General features: G+C 36.5%; 1 protein-coding gene across 2 annotated transcripts in view; it reads left to right on the top strand.

The window, feature by feature from the left end:
* Positions 1–15,537, top strand: part of ZBTB11 (zinc finger and BTB domain containing 11) — a 51,871-nt gene extending 36,334 nt beyond the window's left edge. For both annotated transcript variants that reach the window (XM_053707549.1, XM_053707550.1), the window contains 4 exons: positions 8,909–9,026; positions 10,677–10,835; positions 14,125–14,300; positions 14,532–15,537. In XM_053707549.1, the coding sequence (XP_053563524.1) occupies positions 8,909–9,026; positions 10,677–10,835; positions 14,125–14,300; positions 14,532–15,055 (977 nt within the window). In that variant the 3' untranslated portion in view covers positions 15,056–15,537. The remainder of the gene's footprint in view (positions 1–8,908; positions 9,027–10,676; positions 10,836–14,124; positions 14,301–14,531) is intronic.
* Positions 15,538–17,073: the final 1,536 nt, after the last annotated feature.

Below are 17,073 nucleotides of genomic sequence, written 5' to 3' on the forward strand. Positions count from 1 at the left end.
CCTGTTGTATTGACTGGCAATTCCCTTTGTGTTTATAATGTTTGTATGCCTAATTTAAGTACCTCAATAAAAATATATATAAAAAAAAAAAAAAAAAATTACTTTCTTGGAAAGTTTTGTTTCTTTTGGCCATCTCTTCTGCTAGAAGAGTTTCTGAATTATCTGCTCTTTCTTGTGAGTCTCCTTTTCTGATTTTTCATCAGGATAAGGCGGTGTTGCGAACTTCTTTTAAATTTTTACCTAAGGTTGTGAATTCTAACAACATTAGTAGAGAAATTGTGGTTCCTTCATTGTGTCCTAATCTTAAGAATTCTAAGGAGAGATCATTGCATTCTTTGGATGTTGTTAGAGCTTTGAAATATTATGTTGAAGCTACTAAGAAATTCCGAAAGACTTCTAGTCTATTTGTTATCTTTTCCGGTTCTAGGAAAGGTCAGAAGGCCTCTGCCATTTCTTTGGCATCTTGGTTAAAATCTTTAATTCATCATGCTTATGTCGAGTCGGGTAAAACTCCGCCTCAAAGGATTACAGCTCATTCTACTAGGTCAGTTTCTACTTCCTGGGCGTTTAGGAATGAAGCTTCGGTTGATCAGATTTGCAAAGCAGCAACTTGGTCTTCTTTGCATACTTTTACTAAATTCTACCATTTTGATGTGTTTTCTTCTTCTGAAGCAGTTTTTGGTAGAAACGTACTTCAGGCAGCTGTTTCAGTTTGATTCTTCTGCTTATAATTTCAGTTTTTTTCATTATAAGATTTAAACTTTATTTTGGGTGTGGATTATTTTCAGCGGAATTGGCTGTCTTTATTTTATCCCTCCCTCTCTAGTGACTCTTGCGTGGAAGATCCACATCTTGGGTAGTCATTATCCCATACGTCACTAGCTCATGGACTCTTGCTAATTACATGAAAGAAAACATAATTTATGTAGGAACTTACCTGATAAATTCATTTCTTTCATATTAGCAAGAGTCCATGAGGCCCACCCTTTTTGTGGTGGTTTTGATTTTTTTTGTATAAAGCACAATTATTCCAATTCCTTATTTTTTATGCTTTCGCACTTTTTTCTTATCACCCCACTTCTTGGCTATGCGTTAAACTGATTTGTGGGTGTGGTGAGGGGTGTATTTATAGGCATTTTGAGGTTTGGGAAACTTTGCCCCTCCTGGTAGGAATGTATATCCCATACGTCACTAGCTCATGGACTCTTGCTAATATGAAAGAAATTAATTTATCAGGTAAGTTCTTACATAAATTATGTTTTTTAATGTCCTTTTAATAAACAACCAACCATAAGAGTTTTTAACTTGCCTAAAGGTAATTGTGTTGTAAATCCAGCAATACTTTGGAAACACCACAGATTATTTTGGAAATCACATTTCTCCTTTATCTGACCACCCCTTAGGAAACCCCTCACTCATCCCAGTACTACAGTTCTACCGGAAAAGTATGGGGCAGTGTAGGACAAATAGATCTATTCTCTGTCCCACCGTGTAACGTAAATCCCATTGTTCTGTGTGCATTCAGCACAAGCATAGCTAATGCTCTGTGACATTCTTCGACGCACTCAGCACTTCCCTGTACAACCTGGTTTAACTAACTCCTAAGCATATAAAAGATGAAAACTTTCACTCACTTTTATTACCTTTTCTTTCATGTAATTGGCAAGAGTCCATGAGCTAGGGACATATGGGATATACAATCCTACCAGGAGGGGCAAAGTTTCCCAAACCTCAAAATGCCTATAAATACACCCCTCACCACACCCACAATTCAGTTTTACAAACTTTGCCTCCTATGGAGGTGGTGAAGTAGGTTTATGCTAAGATTTCTACGTTGATATGCGCTTCTCAGCATTGTTGAAGCCCGATTCCTCTCAGAGTACAGCGAATGTCAGAGGGACGTGAAGGGAGTATCACCTATTGAATACGATGATTTCTCTAACGGGGGTCTTTTTCATGGGTTCTCTGTTATCGGTCGTAGAGATTCATCTCCTACCTCCCTTTTCAGATCGACAATATACTCTCAATTTACCATTACCTCTACTAATAACTGTTTTAGTACTGGTTTGGCTATCTGCTATATGTGGATGGGTGTCTTTTGGTAAGTATGTTTTCATTTACTTAAGACACTCTCAGCTATGGTTTGGCACTTTATTCAATTATATAAAGTTCTAAATATATGTATTGTACTTATATTTGCCATGAGTCAGGTTCATGTATTTCCTTCTGCAGACTGTCAGTTTCATATTTGGGAATATAAACACTTTAGTAAATTTTATTTCTTACCTGGGGTTTATTCTTTTTCAATTTGACTACTTTTTGCATTTGCGGGTATTAGGCCTGCGGGTGCGTCAAATGTTAGACTTTATTGCGTCATTTTTGGCGCGGAAAAATGTTTTTGACGCAATTTCGTAATTTCCGGCGTCATACGTGACACCGAGACCTTTCACACAGCGGCATCATTAGTGACGCAAGTGTGTCATTTCCGGTCATTTTTGGCGCCAAAAAAGTTTACGTTACGTTGTGCTTCATACTTGGCGCCAATTTTTTCTTCATTATTTCAATACCCCATTGTTGTTTGCCTCCTGCTTTCTTTTCTATCAAGAGGCCTATGCTTTTGCATTTTTTCCCACTCCTGAAACTGTCATTTAAGGAAATAGATAATTTTGCTTTATATGTTTTTTCTCTTACATTGAGCAAGATGTCCCAATCTGATCCTGCCTCTGAAGTTTCTGCTGGAACATTGCTGCCTGACATCGGCTCTACCAAAGCTAAGTGCATTTGTTGTAAAATTGTAGAAATTATTCCACCGATTGTCATTTGTAATAGTTGTCATGATAAACTTTTACATGCAGATAGTGTTTCTATCCGTAATAGTACATTGCCAGTTGCAGTTCCTTCAACTTCTAATGTGCATGATATACCTGTAAATTTTAAAGAATTTGTTGTCATGAACCAAGCCTCCAGACGAAAAAGAAAAAGAAATGGTCTGGGAGGCATTCTGCTAAGAAGGGCTGTGTGGGGATTTGAACCTGTGACTCTGTGGTTGCTATTTTTGTTTGCTTACATGTTGAGCCACAGCCAGTTCTAGCAATAGCATGGATCTTAAAAGATCTGATAAATAACTATTTGCCTTACTTATTACACCTGTGCAACACACAGGTGTTCTCAATTCTGGAATTAATCAGAACCAACCCTGTGCAAAACCTCCCTATTTAAGGATGGCTTTTAGTCTGCATTTTTGTCTTCACATTGGATCTGTTTTGTCAAGTCAGAACCTGTTTCCTGTACTTCTTTGGAGAAATATTTCCTTTGCACCTGTTTACAAGGTATTACCAGGAGAAAGCCTTTACCTTTAAACCTGTTACCAATCTTCAAGTTTGTTTCCTGCTTTATGCAAATTCCTGCACTCAGCTATTGCCAGGAGAAAGACTTCACCTTTGCACCTGTTTACAAGCAACTGTTCCAGACAATGAGGCTCTCACATGATATCCTGAGACAGAACATGACATTTGTTTCTGATTCTATTATGAAGGCTTTGTCTGCATTTCCACCTTCTAATAAACGTAAAAGGTCTTTTAAAACTTCTCATTTAGCTGATGAAATTTCAAATGACCAACAACATAATAATTCATCCTCTTCTGATGAGGATCTATCTGAAACAGAAGATCCTTCCTCAGATATTGACACTGACAAATCTACTTATTTATTTAAAATAGAGTATATGCGTTCTTTATTAAAAGAAGTGTTAATTACTTTGGATATTGAGGTAACCAGTCCTATTGACGTTCAGTCTAATAAACGTTTAAATGCTGTTTTTAAACCTCCTGTGGTTTCCCCAGTTGTTTTCCCCATTCCTGAGGCTATTTCTAATATGATTTCTAGGGAATGGAATAAGCCAGGTACTTCTTTTATTCCTTCTTCAAGGTTTAAGAGATTGTATCCTTTACCAGCAAAATCTATAGAGTTTTGGGAAAAGGTCCCCAAAGTTGATGGGGCTATTTCTACTCTTGCTAAACGTACCACTATTCCTATGGAAGATAGCACTTCCTTTAGGGATCCTTTAGATAGGAAACTTGAATCTTATCTAAGGAAGGCCTTTTTATATTCAGGTCATCTTCTCAGACCTGCTATTTCTTTGGGTGATGTAGCGGCTGCATCAACTTTCTGGTTGGAAAATTTAGCGCAACATGAATTGGATTCTGACATATCTTGCATTGTTCGCTTACTGCAACATGCTAATCATTTTATTTGTGATGCAATTTTTGATATTAGCAAAATTGATGTTAGATCCATGTCTTTAGCTGTATTAGCTAGAAGAGCTTTGTGGCTTAAATCTTGGAATGCTGATATGACATCTAAATCTAGATTACTATCTCTTTCTTTCCAAGGTAATAATTTATTTGGTTCTCAGTTGGATTCTATTATTTCAACTATCACTGGAGGAAAAGGAGTTTTTTTGCCTCAGGATAAAAAACCTAAGGGTAAATCTAAGGCTTCTAACCGTTTTCGTTCCTTTCGTCAGAATAAGGAACAAAAACTCAATCCTCCTCCCAAGGAATCTGCTTCCAGTTGGAAGCCTTCCTCAAATTGGAATAAATCCAAGTCATTTTGGAAACCAAAGTCTGCCCCTAAGTCCGCATGAAGGTGCGGCCCTCATTCCATCTCAGCTGGTAGGGGGCAGACTAAGGTTTTTCAAGGATTGTTGGATAAAATCTGTCCAAAATCATTGGATTCAGAGCATTGTCTCTCAAGGGTATCGAATAGGATTCAAAGTAAGACCTCCTGTGAGAAGATTTTTTCTCTCACGCATCCCTGTAAATCCAGTAAAAGCTCAGGTTTTTCGGAAGTGTGTTTCAGACCTGGAGTCTTCAGGGGTAATCATGCCAGTTCCTCTTCAGGAACAAAGTTTGGGGTTTTATTCAAACCTATTCATTGTACCAAAGAAAGAAAATGTGTTCAGACCAGTTCTGGATCTGAAAATTTTGAATCGTTATGTAAGAGTACCAACTTTCAAGATGGTGACTATAAGGACTATTCTGCCTTTTTGTTCAGCAAGGACATTATATGTCTACAATAGACTTGCAGGATGCATACCTTCATATTCCGATTCATCCAGAACACTTTCAGTTTCTGAGATTCTCTTTTCTAGATAAGCACTACCAATTTGTTGCTCTTCCATTTGGCCTAGCAACAGCTCCAAGAATCTTTTCAAAGGTTCTGGGTGCCCTACTATCTGTAATCAGAGAACAGGGTATTGCAGTGTTTCCTTATTTGGACGATATCTTGGTACTAGCTCAGTCTTTACATACTGCAGAATCTGACACAAATCAACTAGTGTTGTTTCTTCGGAAACATGGTTGGAGGATCAATTTACCAAAAAGTTTTTTGATTCCTCAGACAAGGGTCACCTTTTTTTGGCTTCCAGATAGATTCAGTGTCCATGACTCTGTCTCTAACAGACAAGAGACGTTTAAAATTGATTGCAGCCTGCCGGCACCTTCAGTCTCAGTCTCCCTTCTGTGGCTATGTGCATGGAAGTTTTAGGTCTCATGACTGCAGCATCGGACGCAATCCCCTTTGCTCGTTTTCACATGAGACCTCTACAGCTTTGTATGCTGAATCAATGGTGCAGGGATTATACAAAGATATCACAATTAATATCCTTGAATCCCAATGTACGACACTCTCTGACATGGTGGATAGATCACCATCGTTTGGTTCAAGGGGCTTCTTTTGTTCGCCCAACCTGGACTGTGATCACAACAGATGCGAGTCTTTCAGGTTGGGGAGCTGTTTGGGGATCTCGGACAGCACAAGGGGTTTGGAAATCTCAAGAGGTGAGATTACCAATAAATATTGTAGAACTCCGTGCAATTCTCAGGGCTCTTCAGTTCTGGCCTCTACTAAAGAGAGAACCGTTCATTTGTTTTCAGACAGACAATATCACAACTGTGGCTTATGTCAATCATCAGGGTGGGACTCACAGTCCCCAAGCTATGAAAGAAGTATCTCTGATACTTGCCTGGGCGGAATCCAGCTCCTGTCTAATCTCTGTGGTGCATATCCCAGGTGTAGACAATTGGGAGGCGGATTATCTCAGCCGCCAGACTTTACATCCAATGGAGTGGTCTCTCCATCCAGATGTGTTTTCTCAGATTGTTCAGATGTGGGGACTTCCAGAGATAGATCTCATGGCCTCTCATCTAAACAAGAAACTTCCCAGATACCTGTCCAGGTCCAGGGATGTTCAGGCGGAAGCAGTAAATGCGCTGACACTTCCTTGGTGTTATCAACCTGCTTACATCTTTCCGCCTCTAGTTTTCCTTCCAAGAGTGATCTCCAAAATCATCATGGAACAGTCTTTTTTGTGTTGCTGGTGGCTCCAACATGGCCACACAGGTTTTGATATGCGGATCTGGTTTGGATGTCCAGTTGCCCGCCTTGGCCACTTCCGTTACGACTGGACCTACTATCTCAAGGTCCGTTTTTCCATCAGGATCTCAAATCATTAAATTTGAAGGTATGGAAATTGAACGTTTAGTTCTAAGTCATAGAGGTTTATCTGACTCTGTGATTAATACTATGTTACAAGCTCGTAAATCTGTCTCTAGAAAGATTTATTATAGAGTTTGGAAGACTTACATTTCATGGTGTTCTTCTCATACATTCTCTTGGCATTCTTTTAGAATTCCTAGAATTTTACAGTTTCTTCAGGATGGTTTGGATAAGGGTTTGTCTGTAAGTTCCTTGAAAGGACAAATCTCCGCTCTTTCTGTTTTATTTGACAGAAAGATTGCTATTCTTCCTGATATTCATTGTTTTGTACAGGCTTTAGTTCGTATTAAACCTGTCATTAAATCAATTTCTCCTCCTTGTTGTCTTAATTTGTTTCTGAAGGCTTTATAGGCTCCTCCATTTGAGCCTATGCATTCTTTGGACATTAAACTACTTTCCTGGAAAGTGTTGTTCCTTTTGGCTATATCTTCTGCTAGAAGAGTTTCTGAGCTATCTGCTCTTTCTTGTGAGTCTCCTTTTCTGATTTTTCATCAGGAAAAGGCAGTTTTGCGGACTTCTTTTCAATTTTTACCTAAGGTTGTGAATTCTAACAACATTAATAGAGAAATTGTTGTTCCTTCCTTGTGTCCTAATCCTAAGAATTCTTTGGAGAGATCCTTACATTCTTTGGATGTGGTAAGAGCTTTGAAATATTATGTGGAAGCTACTAAAAATTTCAGGAAGACTTCCAGTTTATTTGTTTTATTTTCTGGTTCTAGGAAAGGTCAGAAAGCTTCTGCTATTTCTTTGGCTTCTTGGTTGAAACTTTTGATTCATCAAGCTTATTTGGAGTCGGGTCAAACCCCGCCTCAGAGAATTACAGCTCATTCTACTAGATCAGTCTCCACTTCGTGGGCTTTTAAGAATGAAGCTTCAGTTGATCATATTTGCAAAGCAGCAACTTGGTCCTCTTTGCATACATTTACTAAATTCTACCATTTTTATGTATTTGCTTCTTCGGAAGCAGTTTTTGGTAGAAAAGTTCTTCAGGCAGCTGTTTCAGTTTGATTCTTCTGCTTTTTGATTTAAGTTTTTTCTTTCAAAAGTGAAAATAACTTATTTTTTGGGTTGTGGATAATTTTTTCAGCGGAATATGGCTGTTTTTATTTTATTCCCTCCCTCTCTAGTGACTCTTGAGTGGAAGATCCACATCTTGGGTATTGATATCCCATATGTCACTAGCTCATGGACTCTTGCCAATTACATTGAAGAAAACATAATTTATGTAAGAACTTACCTGATAAATTCATTTCTTTCATATTGGCAAGAGTCCATGATTTTTTGTATAAAGCACAATTATATCCAAATTTCCTTTGTTGATGCTTTCTACTCCTTTCTTTATCACCCCACTGCTTGGCTATTCGTTAAACTGAATTGTGGGTGTGATGAGGGGTGTATTTATAGGCATTTTGAGGTTTGGGAAACTCCTGGTAGGATTGTATATCCCATATGTCACTAGCTCATGGACTCTTGCCAATATGAAAGAAATGAATTTATCAGGTAAGTTCTTACATAAATTATGTTTTTCAGATTGCTCCGGATTACAGCCGTTGCTTCCAAATCTGATTTGAGTGCAGCACCTGAGCAGGTTCTTGGTGCTCACTCGTAAATATAACTGTAAAAGAGGTTTAATCCGGAATACAACACAAGGCAGGTATGTTGAACTAAGGCAACAATCAAGCTTGGCAAGCGGTGTATTAGTAAAACTTCACATCTATTTCAATCGATTTAAAACACTCACGGTACACCATAGCTTGATACAGAGGCACTCCTTGATACACACAATGCCGGTGTCTACGTCATCTGACGCATTTCACGCCGTTCTAGCGCTTTCTCAAACAAAGTGCCAGATTTAAATAAATGTTAAGTTTTACTAATACACCGCTTGCCAAGCTTTGATTGTTACCTTAGTTCTACATATCTGCCTTGTGTTGTATTCTGGATTAAACCTCTTTTACAGTTAACTAACTCCTAGTAAGGAAATAATGTTCCTCCCACTGCCAGCACTTGAGAGAGATCTAGCAAACTTCTTATATGAAACCCTGTTAATCTGAAATGTTTAGCAAAAATCCACAGCAAATGGCGGAACACAGATCAAAATATTAAAACGTAACTTTTATTAGTCAAGTTAAAACATGGCAGGCATCAGTTGTAGCCCTGCGTCTGCAGCAGTTTTGTTTTAACTTGATTAATAAAAGTTAAGTTTTACATTTTTATATGCACCCCTTCAGGAAACCCCCATGAACAATTTGTGATCTTGTGTTCCTTATAATGTTACCTTTCTTAATCCAATTTGTGGAACACAAAGAATTTAAGAGTGATTGACTTTTTTTTAAATTTTATTTTAAAGGGGAGACTAAGTATCTTTGCTCTGTATGTGGAAAAGCTTTCCACAGAGCATCAGGACTAAGCAAACATACGAAGAAGCACAAACCTAGAGTTGAGACTCGTGGATTTCAGTGTACTCAGTAAGTATTCAACAGTCAGTTGGTATGATCTAATTCTACACATTTTAAAGATTAGATTCATTCTTTTTAGCTACAAAAATATTAATTGCTATGGAGGCAGCAGAGAGCAATATTATATATTTTTAAACTGAAATATTATATATTTCTGTCATACTCTTATGGTTCCTTATTCAGAACTTCTTAACCTAGGTAGCAACTCCCAGAAGCGGTTGGAGCCTCCCAGTTTTTACATATGCTTATCTTATTTGTTCTAAGGTTCTGTTTTTACCTGTTCAACGAAAGATACTGTGGCCCACAGTTTATTTCTCAACCCGGAAAATGGCAGACTACTTTCAAAGCATTTGACTAGTAGTGATTGGCTATGAGTTGAGGGGAAAAAAGCACCACATTTTTTTTAATACAGGAATTATTAGGTAATTGCTTTTATAAAATAGGCTATTTTTTTTTCAAATTTAGACGAAAGGTTGTTCAGACAGTGCTTTATCAGGCCTGCACTGGAGGTTGTTGCCCCACCCTCACCCATTCTTTCATATGGATTAACTTGGTACTAAATAGTTACAAGCACAAGCTCACAAAATTATGACAATATTTATACCTAAATATTTCCACCACTTTTAGTGATGTCCTACAGTGGCCTATCCAGACACACCTGCAAGTGTTTTTTGCTCAGATTGTGTCCAGGAGTTAAAGGGACATTCCAGCCAAAATTGGAATCTATATGGATGCATTTTAGTTTTATATAGAAGCATTTTTGTAATATACACGTATTAGTAAAAATGCTGCTAATAAAAGCTATAGCTGTTTTAAGTGAATTTAAAGTGCCAGTAAACCTAAAAAATGTTATATAATTCTGCACATAGTGCAGAATTATATAACATTATATGAGTGCTAGCTTTATAAAACCTAATATATCCGGAAAACTTTTATAAAAAAACAGGGTTTTCCAGACCCGCAAGCTGCATTGAGTGTAATGGCGCGGTCGGGCTGTTGCTAGACAGCTGGCCAGATGCGCTCTGAGGGAAAGCCAAGCCGCTCAATATAGCACAGAGGGCAGGTCTGAAAAATCCTGTGTCTTTATAAAAGTTCACCGGATATATTGACTTTTATAAAGCTAGCACTCATATGTTATATAATTCTGCATTATGTGCAGAATTATATAACATTATTTTTTAGGTTTACTGGCCCTTTAAGTACGGACCGTGCACCAGCATTTTAAACTCAGCACTTGCTCAAAGAGCCTGAGGTGCTTGTACTATCCGGTAATGACTCATTTACTTAATTGCTAACATGATGCAAGCCCCACTGGCACTCTGAGCAGCTGCAGTATTTAAATGGTTGGTGCACTGAGAATATCTAGCTATGCTTCATATGCATGTGCAGAGAAAAATGTTCACAATAAAACAGTGATAACTTTTACTAGAAGCATTTTTGCCAGTACTTGTATATTGCAAATATGCTTCTATTCAAAGATATATTTCATGTATGTGCATTTAAATTTAGACCGGAATGTCCCTTGAATTTTGGTGTCAATGTTTTTTCTATTAATAAATAGGCCATAGCTTTGAACTAAAGCTTTCAGGAGGGACAGCTGAGAAGACTAAAGACTATAGTAGTAAGATATTGATGAACAATTCTGTTTTGCTTTGCAAGGTGTGACAGAAGTTTTTTTGAATCTCGTGACCTGCAGCAGCATATGAACAAGCACCTTGGTGTAAAACCGTTTGAGTGTGAGTTTTGTGGAAAGTGCTACACCTGGAAGAAAGATTGGTATTCGCATGTTAAATCCCATTCTGTAACGGAACCTTATAGGTAAGCTTATTCTATAATGGTTGTATTTAACTTATTGAGCTAAATATAAAATATACATCTATAAATACTTTATATATACAGATACATGTGTTTTGAGGCAAGGTATAGTTGTGAGTTCCTCAAATAACATTTAATGGCAATCTAAAGCACAAGGTTCATCTCATACCAAGAATGCACAGTCAAATGCAGTGCTACATATGTAATGCTTTTAGATTTTAGTGGTTTATTGGCGGACACTAAAGAGTATCTGGCACATACGGTATATAGTAGTCCATTTATTATATAATAAAAATTAGACATAGAATGTATCTGAAGAGTTTGCTATGTCTAATCAATCTCTGCATTAATTATAGCTTTAACACCATATTTAAATGTTTAGCCATGCCATGTTATTGCTGTGTGATTCAGGGTAATTGAGGGTTATACTGTATATCCATCCTCCATATTCTAAAATTTGTTTGAGTTTCTCTATATTCCTGGTATATACCATAATCTCTTCTTTATTTTACAATGCCTAGGATATATACTCCCTTATTTTCACTATATCCGTAATTTAGTTAGTGAATACGGTTTATTATAGGCAGGTGTTTACCCATTATTACATATGATGTATATTCTTGAATTGTATGCCTTTAATATCTAACACAAGCATATATGTTTCCTTGTACACCTCTCTCTTTAATATATGTACTCTTAGGGTTAACTTTTGGGCTATTGTGTTTTTAGCCAATCAGGTAGTTTTTAAGTGTTTAAATTCCACTTCAGATGTAACTAATCATGTCTAATTATGGTCCTTGTGACCGATACCGGTCAGACGTTTAGTATGGCCCAGGATTTTATCTGTTTCATGTTGCTTTTAATCTAACCCAGTAAAGTGTGATTTTTACTTTGTTCACCGTTGGAGGCTCTCCTGGATTTTTCTTTGCTACCAAAGAGTATTGCTCTGTTGTGCATTAAACAAAGTAAGGTGTTTTGATTTTTGTTTTATTTTATTTTTTGGCCCAATCTAATGTAGAAATAAAATGCTCAGTTTTGTTGGAGTATTTTATTATTAAACAAATTTTCTTTTACGAGGAGTGAAACTCTTGCAGGGAATAAATACATAGTCAAAGATGTGTTTGTGTGCCATTCCTAATGAGCCAATGAGAAGCAGGCATACATGCATATACTCATGTCATTGGCCATTTTTTTATTCAAAGTACAATGGGGAGTTTTAAGGGGTGCAACTTTGATGTTTATGACTTTTAGAAGGAGTTGAATTTGTAGTAGTAGTAGAAGGGAGTTTTTTTTTTAAATAAAATGTTTTAATGAAATTTATTTTTATTTTTACTGTTGAATGTGCCTTTTTAATAGCTGAACCGTGTTCAAACAGTCAGTAACCTGTTTGTTACCTGGCTTTGTTTTTGTCAGATTCTTCCCAAGTATTAAAATAACTGATGTGGAACACCCTCTTTTCATAAGCATTTATTTTTAAGACTTATTTGAAAGGACATGGAAGTCCGAATTAAACATTCATTATTCAAATAGAACACACAATAAAAAAAAATTCAATTTACTTCTGTTCTCAATTGTCTCTTCTCTTGGTATCCTTTGTTGAAACTTAGCACGTTTCTATTAAAAAGCAAACTTGTTTTGATCTCCATGTGGCTTATATAGCAGCAGCACTTGCAGTTTATAACAGGGTCACACATATAGGGCTGGATTTATTAAAGCTGAGGCGTACAGGGGCGCTTATACGCGCCCCTGTACGCCTCCGCTCGGCACACGAGCGCAATTTTGCGCTCCCGTGCAATCCTGCCTCCTGTCTGCGCACAGCCAATCACGTGCGGGCAAGAGCTGTCAATCTCCTCGGTCTGACTAGACAGAGGAGATTGAATTTCGCCACATTAGAGGTGGCGAAGAGATTAGGGAAGCGGCGGTCTGGTGACCGCTGCTTGATAAATAACGTCAAGCAAGTTCTTTTGAGAACTTGCAGCCGTAGGGCTTTAATAAATCTAGCCCATAGTGCTCAAGACAATTCTGTAAGCTTAGTGTTTTCTTCATTGCAAGCAGACCTAGATGGAGAGATTTCTTATGCCTAACCCTTGACTTAAAGGGACATGAAACCCAAATGTTTTCTTTCATGATTTAGAAAGAACATGCCATTTTAAACAACTTTCTAATTTACTTCTATTAGCTCAGTAGCTGCTGATTGGTGGCTGCACATAGATGCCTCGTGTGATTGGCTTACCCATGTGCATTGCTATTTCTTCAACAAAGGATATCTAAAGAATGAAACAAATTAGATAATAGAAGTAAATTGGAATGTTTAAAATTGTATTTTAGAAAAATGTTTGGATTTAGTGTCCCTTTTTAATGTTGGCAGCATTAGTACTCGTCATCTAGCACTTAAATATGATTCTCCAGAAGAGTGAGAGAAAGCAAGATTTGTACTGTAGGATGCCATGCTGTTATCTGAGATTTGACTGAAGAAAGAATAGGGCACATTCAGGTCACCCCTGAAGTCTTATGGCTATAATATATGGCTTTATAACCAGTAGTTCCTGAATAAGACTCTTTTGTATATTATTATCTTTTGATATATTAACTATCATTTTTTATTATTTTATTTTGTGTTAATAGCCGATTTAAGATATTCACAATCTAGTTATTGCAAAAGATGCCTGTTACTTTGTCAACTGTGGTATTTATAGTTGCACATAGATTTTGAAACATTAAGGTCTATATTAGGATCACATTTATTCCTTTTGCAATCAATTTATTGGACACCTTTTTGGTTCCATTGTACTAGTTTTTTAATGATGCGATTGAATTATAAACTGATACAATCTTAAAGTATATTAGCATGCGTGCTTGGTATTGTACATATAAAGGTAAAAGTATAATGTATAGTTTATAAATGTGTATTGATCATGACATTCATAACCCCTGTATACATGTATACAGAGGCTTCTGGATTGTAATGTTTAATCCAGGGCGTTGTTTCCACCAAAGACTTCTCTCCTTTCTGAAGCGTGTATTTTTCATCTTTCCCAGAATTAAACATTTTCAGATCTCAGAATTTCCTCTCCATTATACTAGAATATTTGCATTGCTTACATTTTTGGCCATAAAAGTCTTAAATTTAGTATCTTTTTGTTTTGCTCAAAATTACTAAATCATTTCAAAGCATATAACATTATTTAGGTGATTCACATGCAGCAACCAACATTATCCGTTTAAATCCTCTACACCTACAGTATATTGTAATAAACTCAAAATGAGTGTTCTATATATTTTTTCTTTAAAGGTGTAATATTTGTGGGAAGGAATTCTATGAGAAAGCCCTTTTTAGAAGACATGTAAATAAGGCAACTCATGGTAAGAAAGGGAGAGCAAAGCAAAATGTGGAACGAGTATGTGACCATTGTGGAAAAACCTTCACCCAATTAAGAGAGTACAGGAGACATATAAACAATCATGAAGGTAAGTAATGCAAATGATATAAAATGGTGAAATAATTGTAATTATGCATACAGACTAGATTCCATGCAAAGTCAGTCATCTATTATTGATTGCTTCTATTACAGGTTACCTCAATATCTTCAATCTATAATAAACCATCAAAAAATATGCTAAATTTGTTAGACTATAGTTTCTTGTTTCCAAGTAACTCGGTTTCACAGTTTTCTCCTCTCTTTCTTTTGATTTAAAAAGGAGTAAAGCCATTTGAGTGCTTGACATGTGGAGTTGCTTGGGCAGATGCACGGTCTTTGAAACGACACGTGAGGACACACACAGGGGAACGACCCTACGTCTGTCCTGTTTGCAATGAAGCCTACATTGATGCCCGCACATTACGTAAACATATGACCAAATTTCATAGTGACTATGTACCTTGCAAAATCATGTTGGAAAAAGACACTCTTCAATTCCATAATCAAGGAACTCAGGTGGAGCATGCTGTCAATATCTTATCAGCTGATCTACAAGAGCAAAATGAAGAGATTACAGAAGAGGTTGAGACAGTCTTGGTGTCAGGAGAGGTGATAGAAGCAATAGAAGCAGTGGCTAACACTCAAGAGGGTACTTCTGTATCTACACTATCAGACCAAAGCATAATGCAAGTAGTAAATTACGTATTGTCTCAACAACAAGGACAAAAAATTGTTGAGGTGGCTGAGCACATAGAGACTGTGGAAGTGGAGGTTGGCCATATTTCAGAGACAGTTTGCCCATAAATGACGGCAAAGAAATGCTTATATTGTAGCACTTACCTTCACTAAAATTAATACTGTACAGAATAATCAGTTCTGGGTATGGATTGTCATGGCTGTTAGTTTCTTTGTGTGATAACCTTTTATGAGATGTTTGATGTTGCTTGAATGTTAAGACATTTTCCAGCAATTGCAATATACAGATTTCATTAATAGTCTAATAGCAATGGTTATACAAATCTATCAACGACTTATGTAAATTATACTTTTTTTTTTTATTATAACTGCCAGCTGTTTTCTCCATGGCATCCACATCCTATATGCTGGAAAGTAATACGTAAGTTATTTATCAGTGTGATGCCAACATGTATTATAAAATATTATTATTATTGTTTTTTCCCCACACAAACATTTTGGTTTATATTTTCATTTAAAATATATAATGTTTTGTGCTTAATATAAAGTTTCTGTAAATAAAAAATATTTGTTATAAAAATGGAAAGAAATGCATTGTAATATTCATGTAACGGACCAAATTATGTTTTGAATAGTTGATTTTAGGTTGTTTTAAGATATTACACATGGTTCTTTAAATATTTTACAGTGCTAGTCAAATAATGCACCATCTTTAGCTAAGGTTTGAGGTTAATTGCATCTCCTTTTAAAAATGTTTTTTTTTTTTTTTTTTAAATTTCAACTTTATTGAATAAAATATTACTTTACTAATAAAAATAATAGTGCTACAACGGGTACTATAATAGTAATAATAGCACTATTAAAAAACGTAATAATAAACCAAATGTAGATTAAATAAATTAAAAACGCAAAAAGTGAAAAATGAAATATTCAATTTAATACAAATGGTAAGTCAAAGATAGTAGGAGCAGCACTGAACACAACACCTCATTCTGTGATCAGAAAGCAGCTAGCAAAAAACTGAGGGCCAAGCTTTTCATGTTTTTATATCTCGACAAGGTACATAGGAACTTTTTATTTTACTGACAAGCATTACTGTTATATATATTTTCAAGGGACATAAAACCCCAAATATTTCTTTAAAATTGCATGCTCTTTCTGAATTATGAAACAACTTTCCAATTTACTTCTGTTATATAAATGGCTTAGTTCTCTTGGTATCCTTTGCTGAAAACTATGCCTAGGTAGGCTCAGGAGTTGGGTGCTAGCTGCTGATTGGTGACTTTACATATATGTCTATTGCCATTGGTTTACCAGTAGTGGTCAGCTAGCTCCCATTATTGCAAAAACCCAAGATAAGCTGAATATCAAGAGCAATGCATAGGTTCAAAAGGTTGAGCTTCTAGATCGAGGTTAATGTTCCACAGAGGAGAAGCTGGTCTGATAACCAGTTATTATCCTGACCTACACCTAAAGAAAGGCTTAAATGTCAGGAGGTTTAGAGATCTTTTTGTGATACAAGACTGACCTTTATGGGAACTGGCTGATGAACCTTTTTTCCCCAGACCATTCTGTAGAACTTACCATGCAGTCAAATTTAGAGATTTGAGGTCTTGATGAAAAAAGGGAACTTGAGAGAGAAAAGATGTCAAGGCTCACTGGAGGACATTTCAATTTTCAACACCTTGGGATATGGATTACTAAAATTATGCAATTATGGCGTACTTCCCAAATCAGAATTTCTTTAATCACTAAGGCACTTTGAGTTCTGCCTTGGTGATTGATGTAAGTAGACATGTACATTTGGATCTGAATGTGGAAGAAGATAAGCACTTGTGGCATTTAGTCTCTTTTCAGAGCCAGATTTATTCTTGTGAAAGTTCAAAACACTAAGATCTGTGCTAATCCAGATTTTAGTGTGTTGTACTTTAACGATAATAAATCCAGCCCTGAAAAGAGATGAATGCCACCAGCAGCCACCTTCCGCATTTGGATTCTAACAAAGGATCCTAATGCACACATCTAGATGCAAGCCACTGGAGGGACATTGTCTGAAACCTCAGAAAAGATTGCTGTCTTAAGGGCCAGCTCTGAAACGCCCTGAAGATTATGCAGTGCTCCAAAAT

Source organism: Bombina bombina, chromosome 3 (genome assembly GCF_027579735.1).
Source record: "Bombina bombina isolate aBomBom1 chromosome 3, aBomBom1.pri, whole genome shotgun sequence".
Taxonomy (NCBI): Eukaryota; Metazoa; Chordata; class Amphibia; order Anura; family Bombinatoridae; genus Bombina; species Bombina bombina.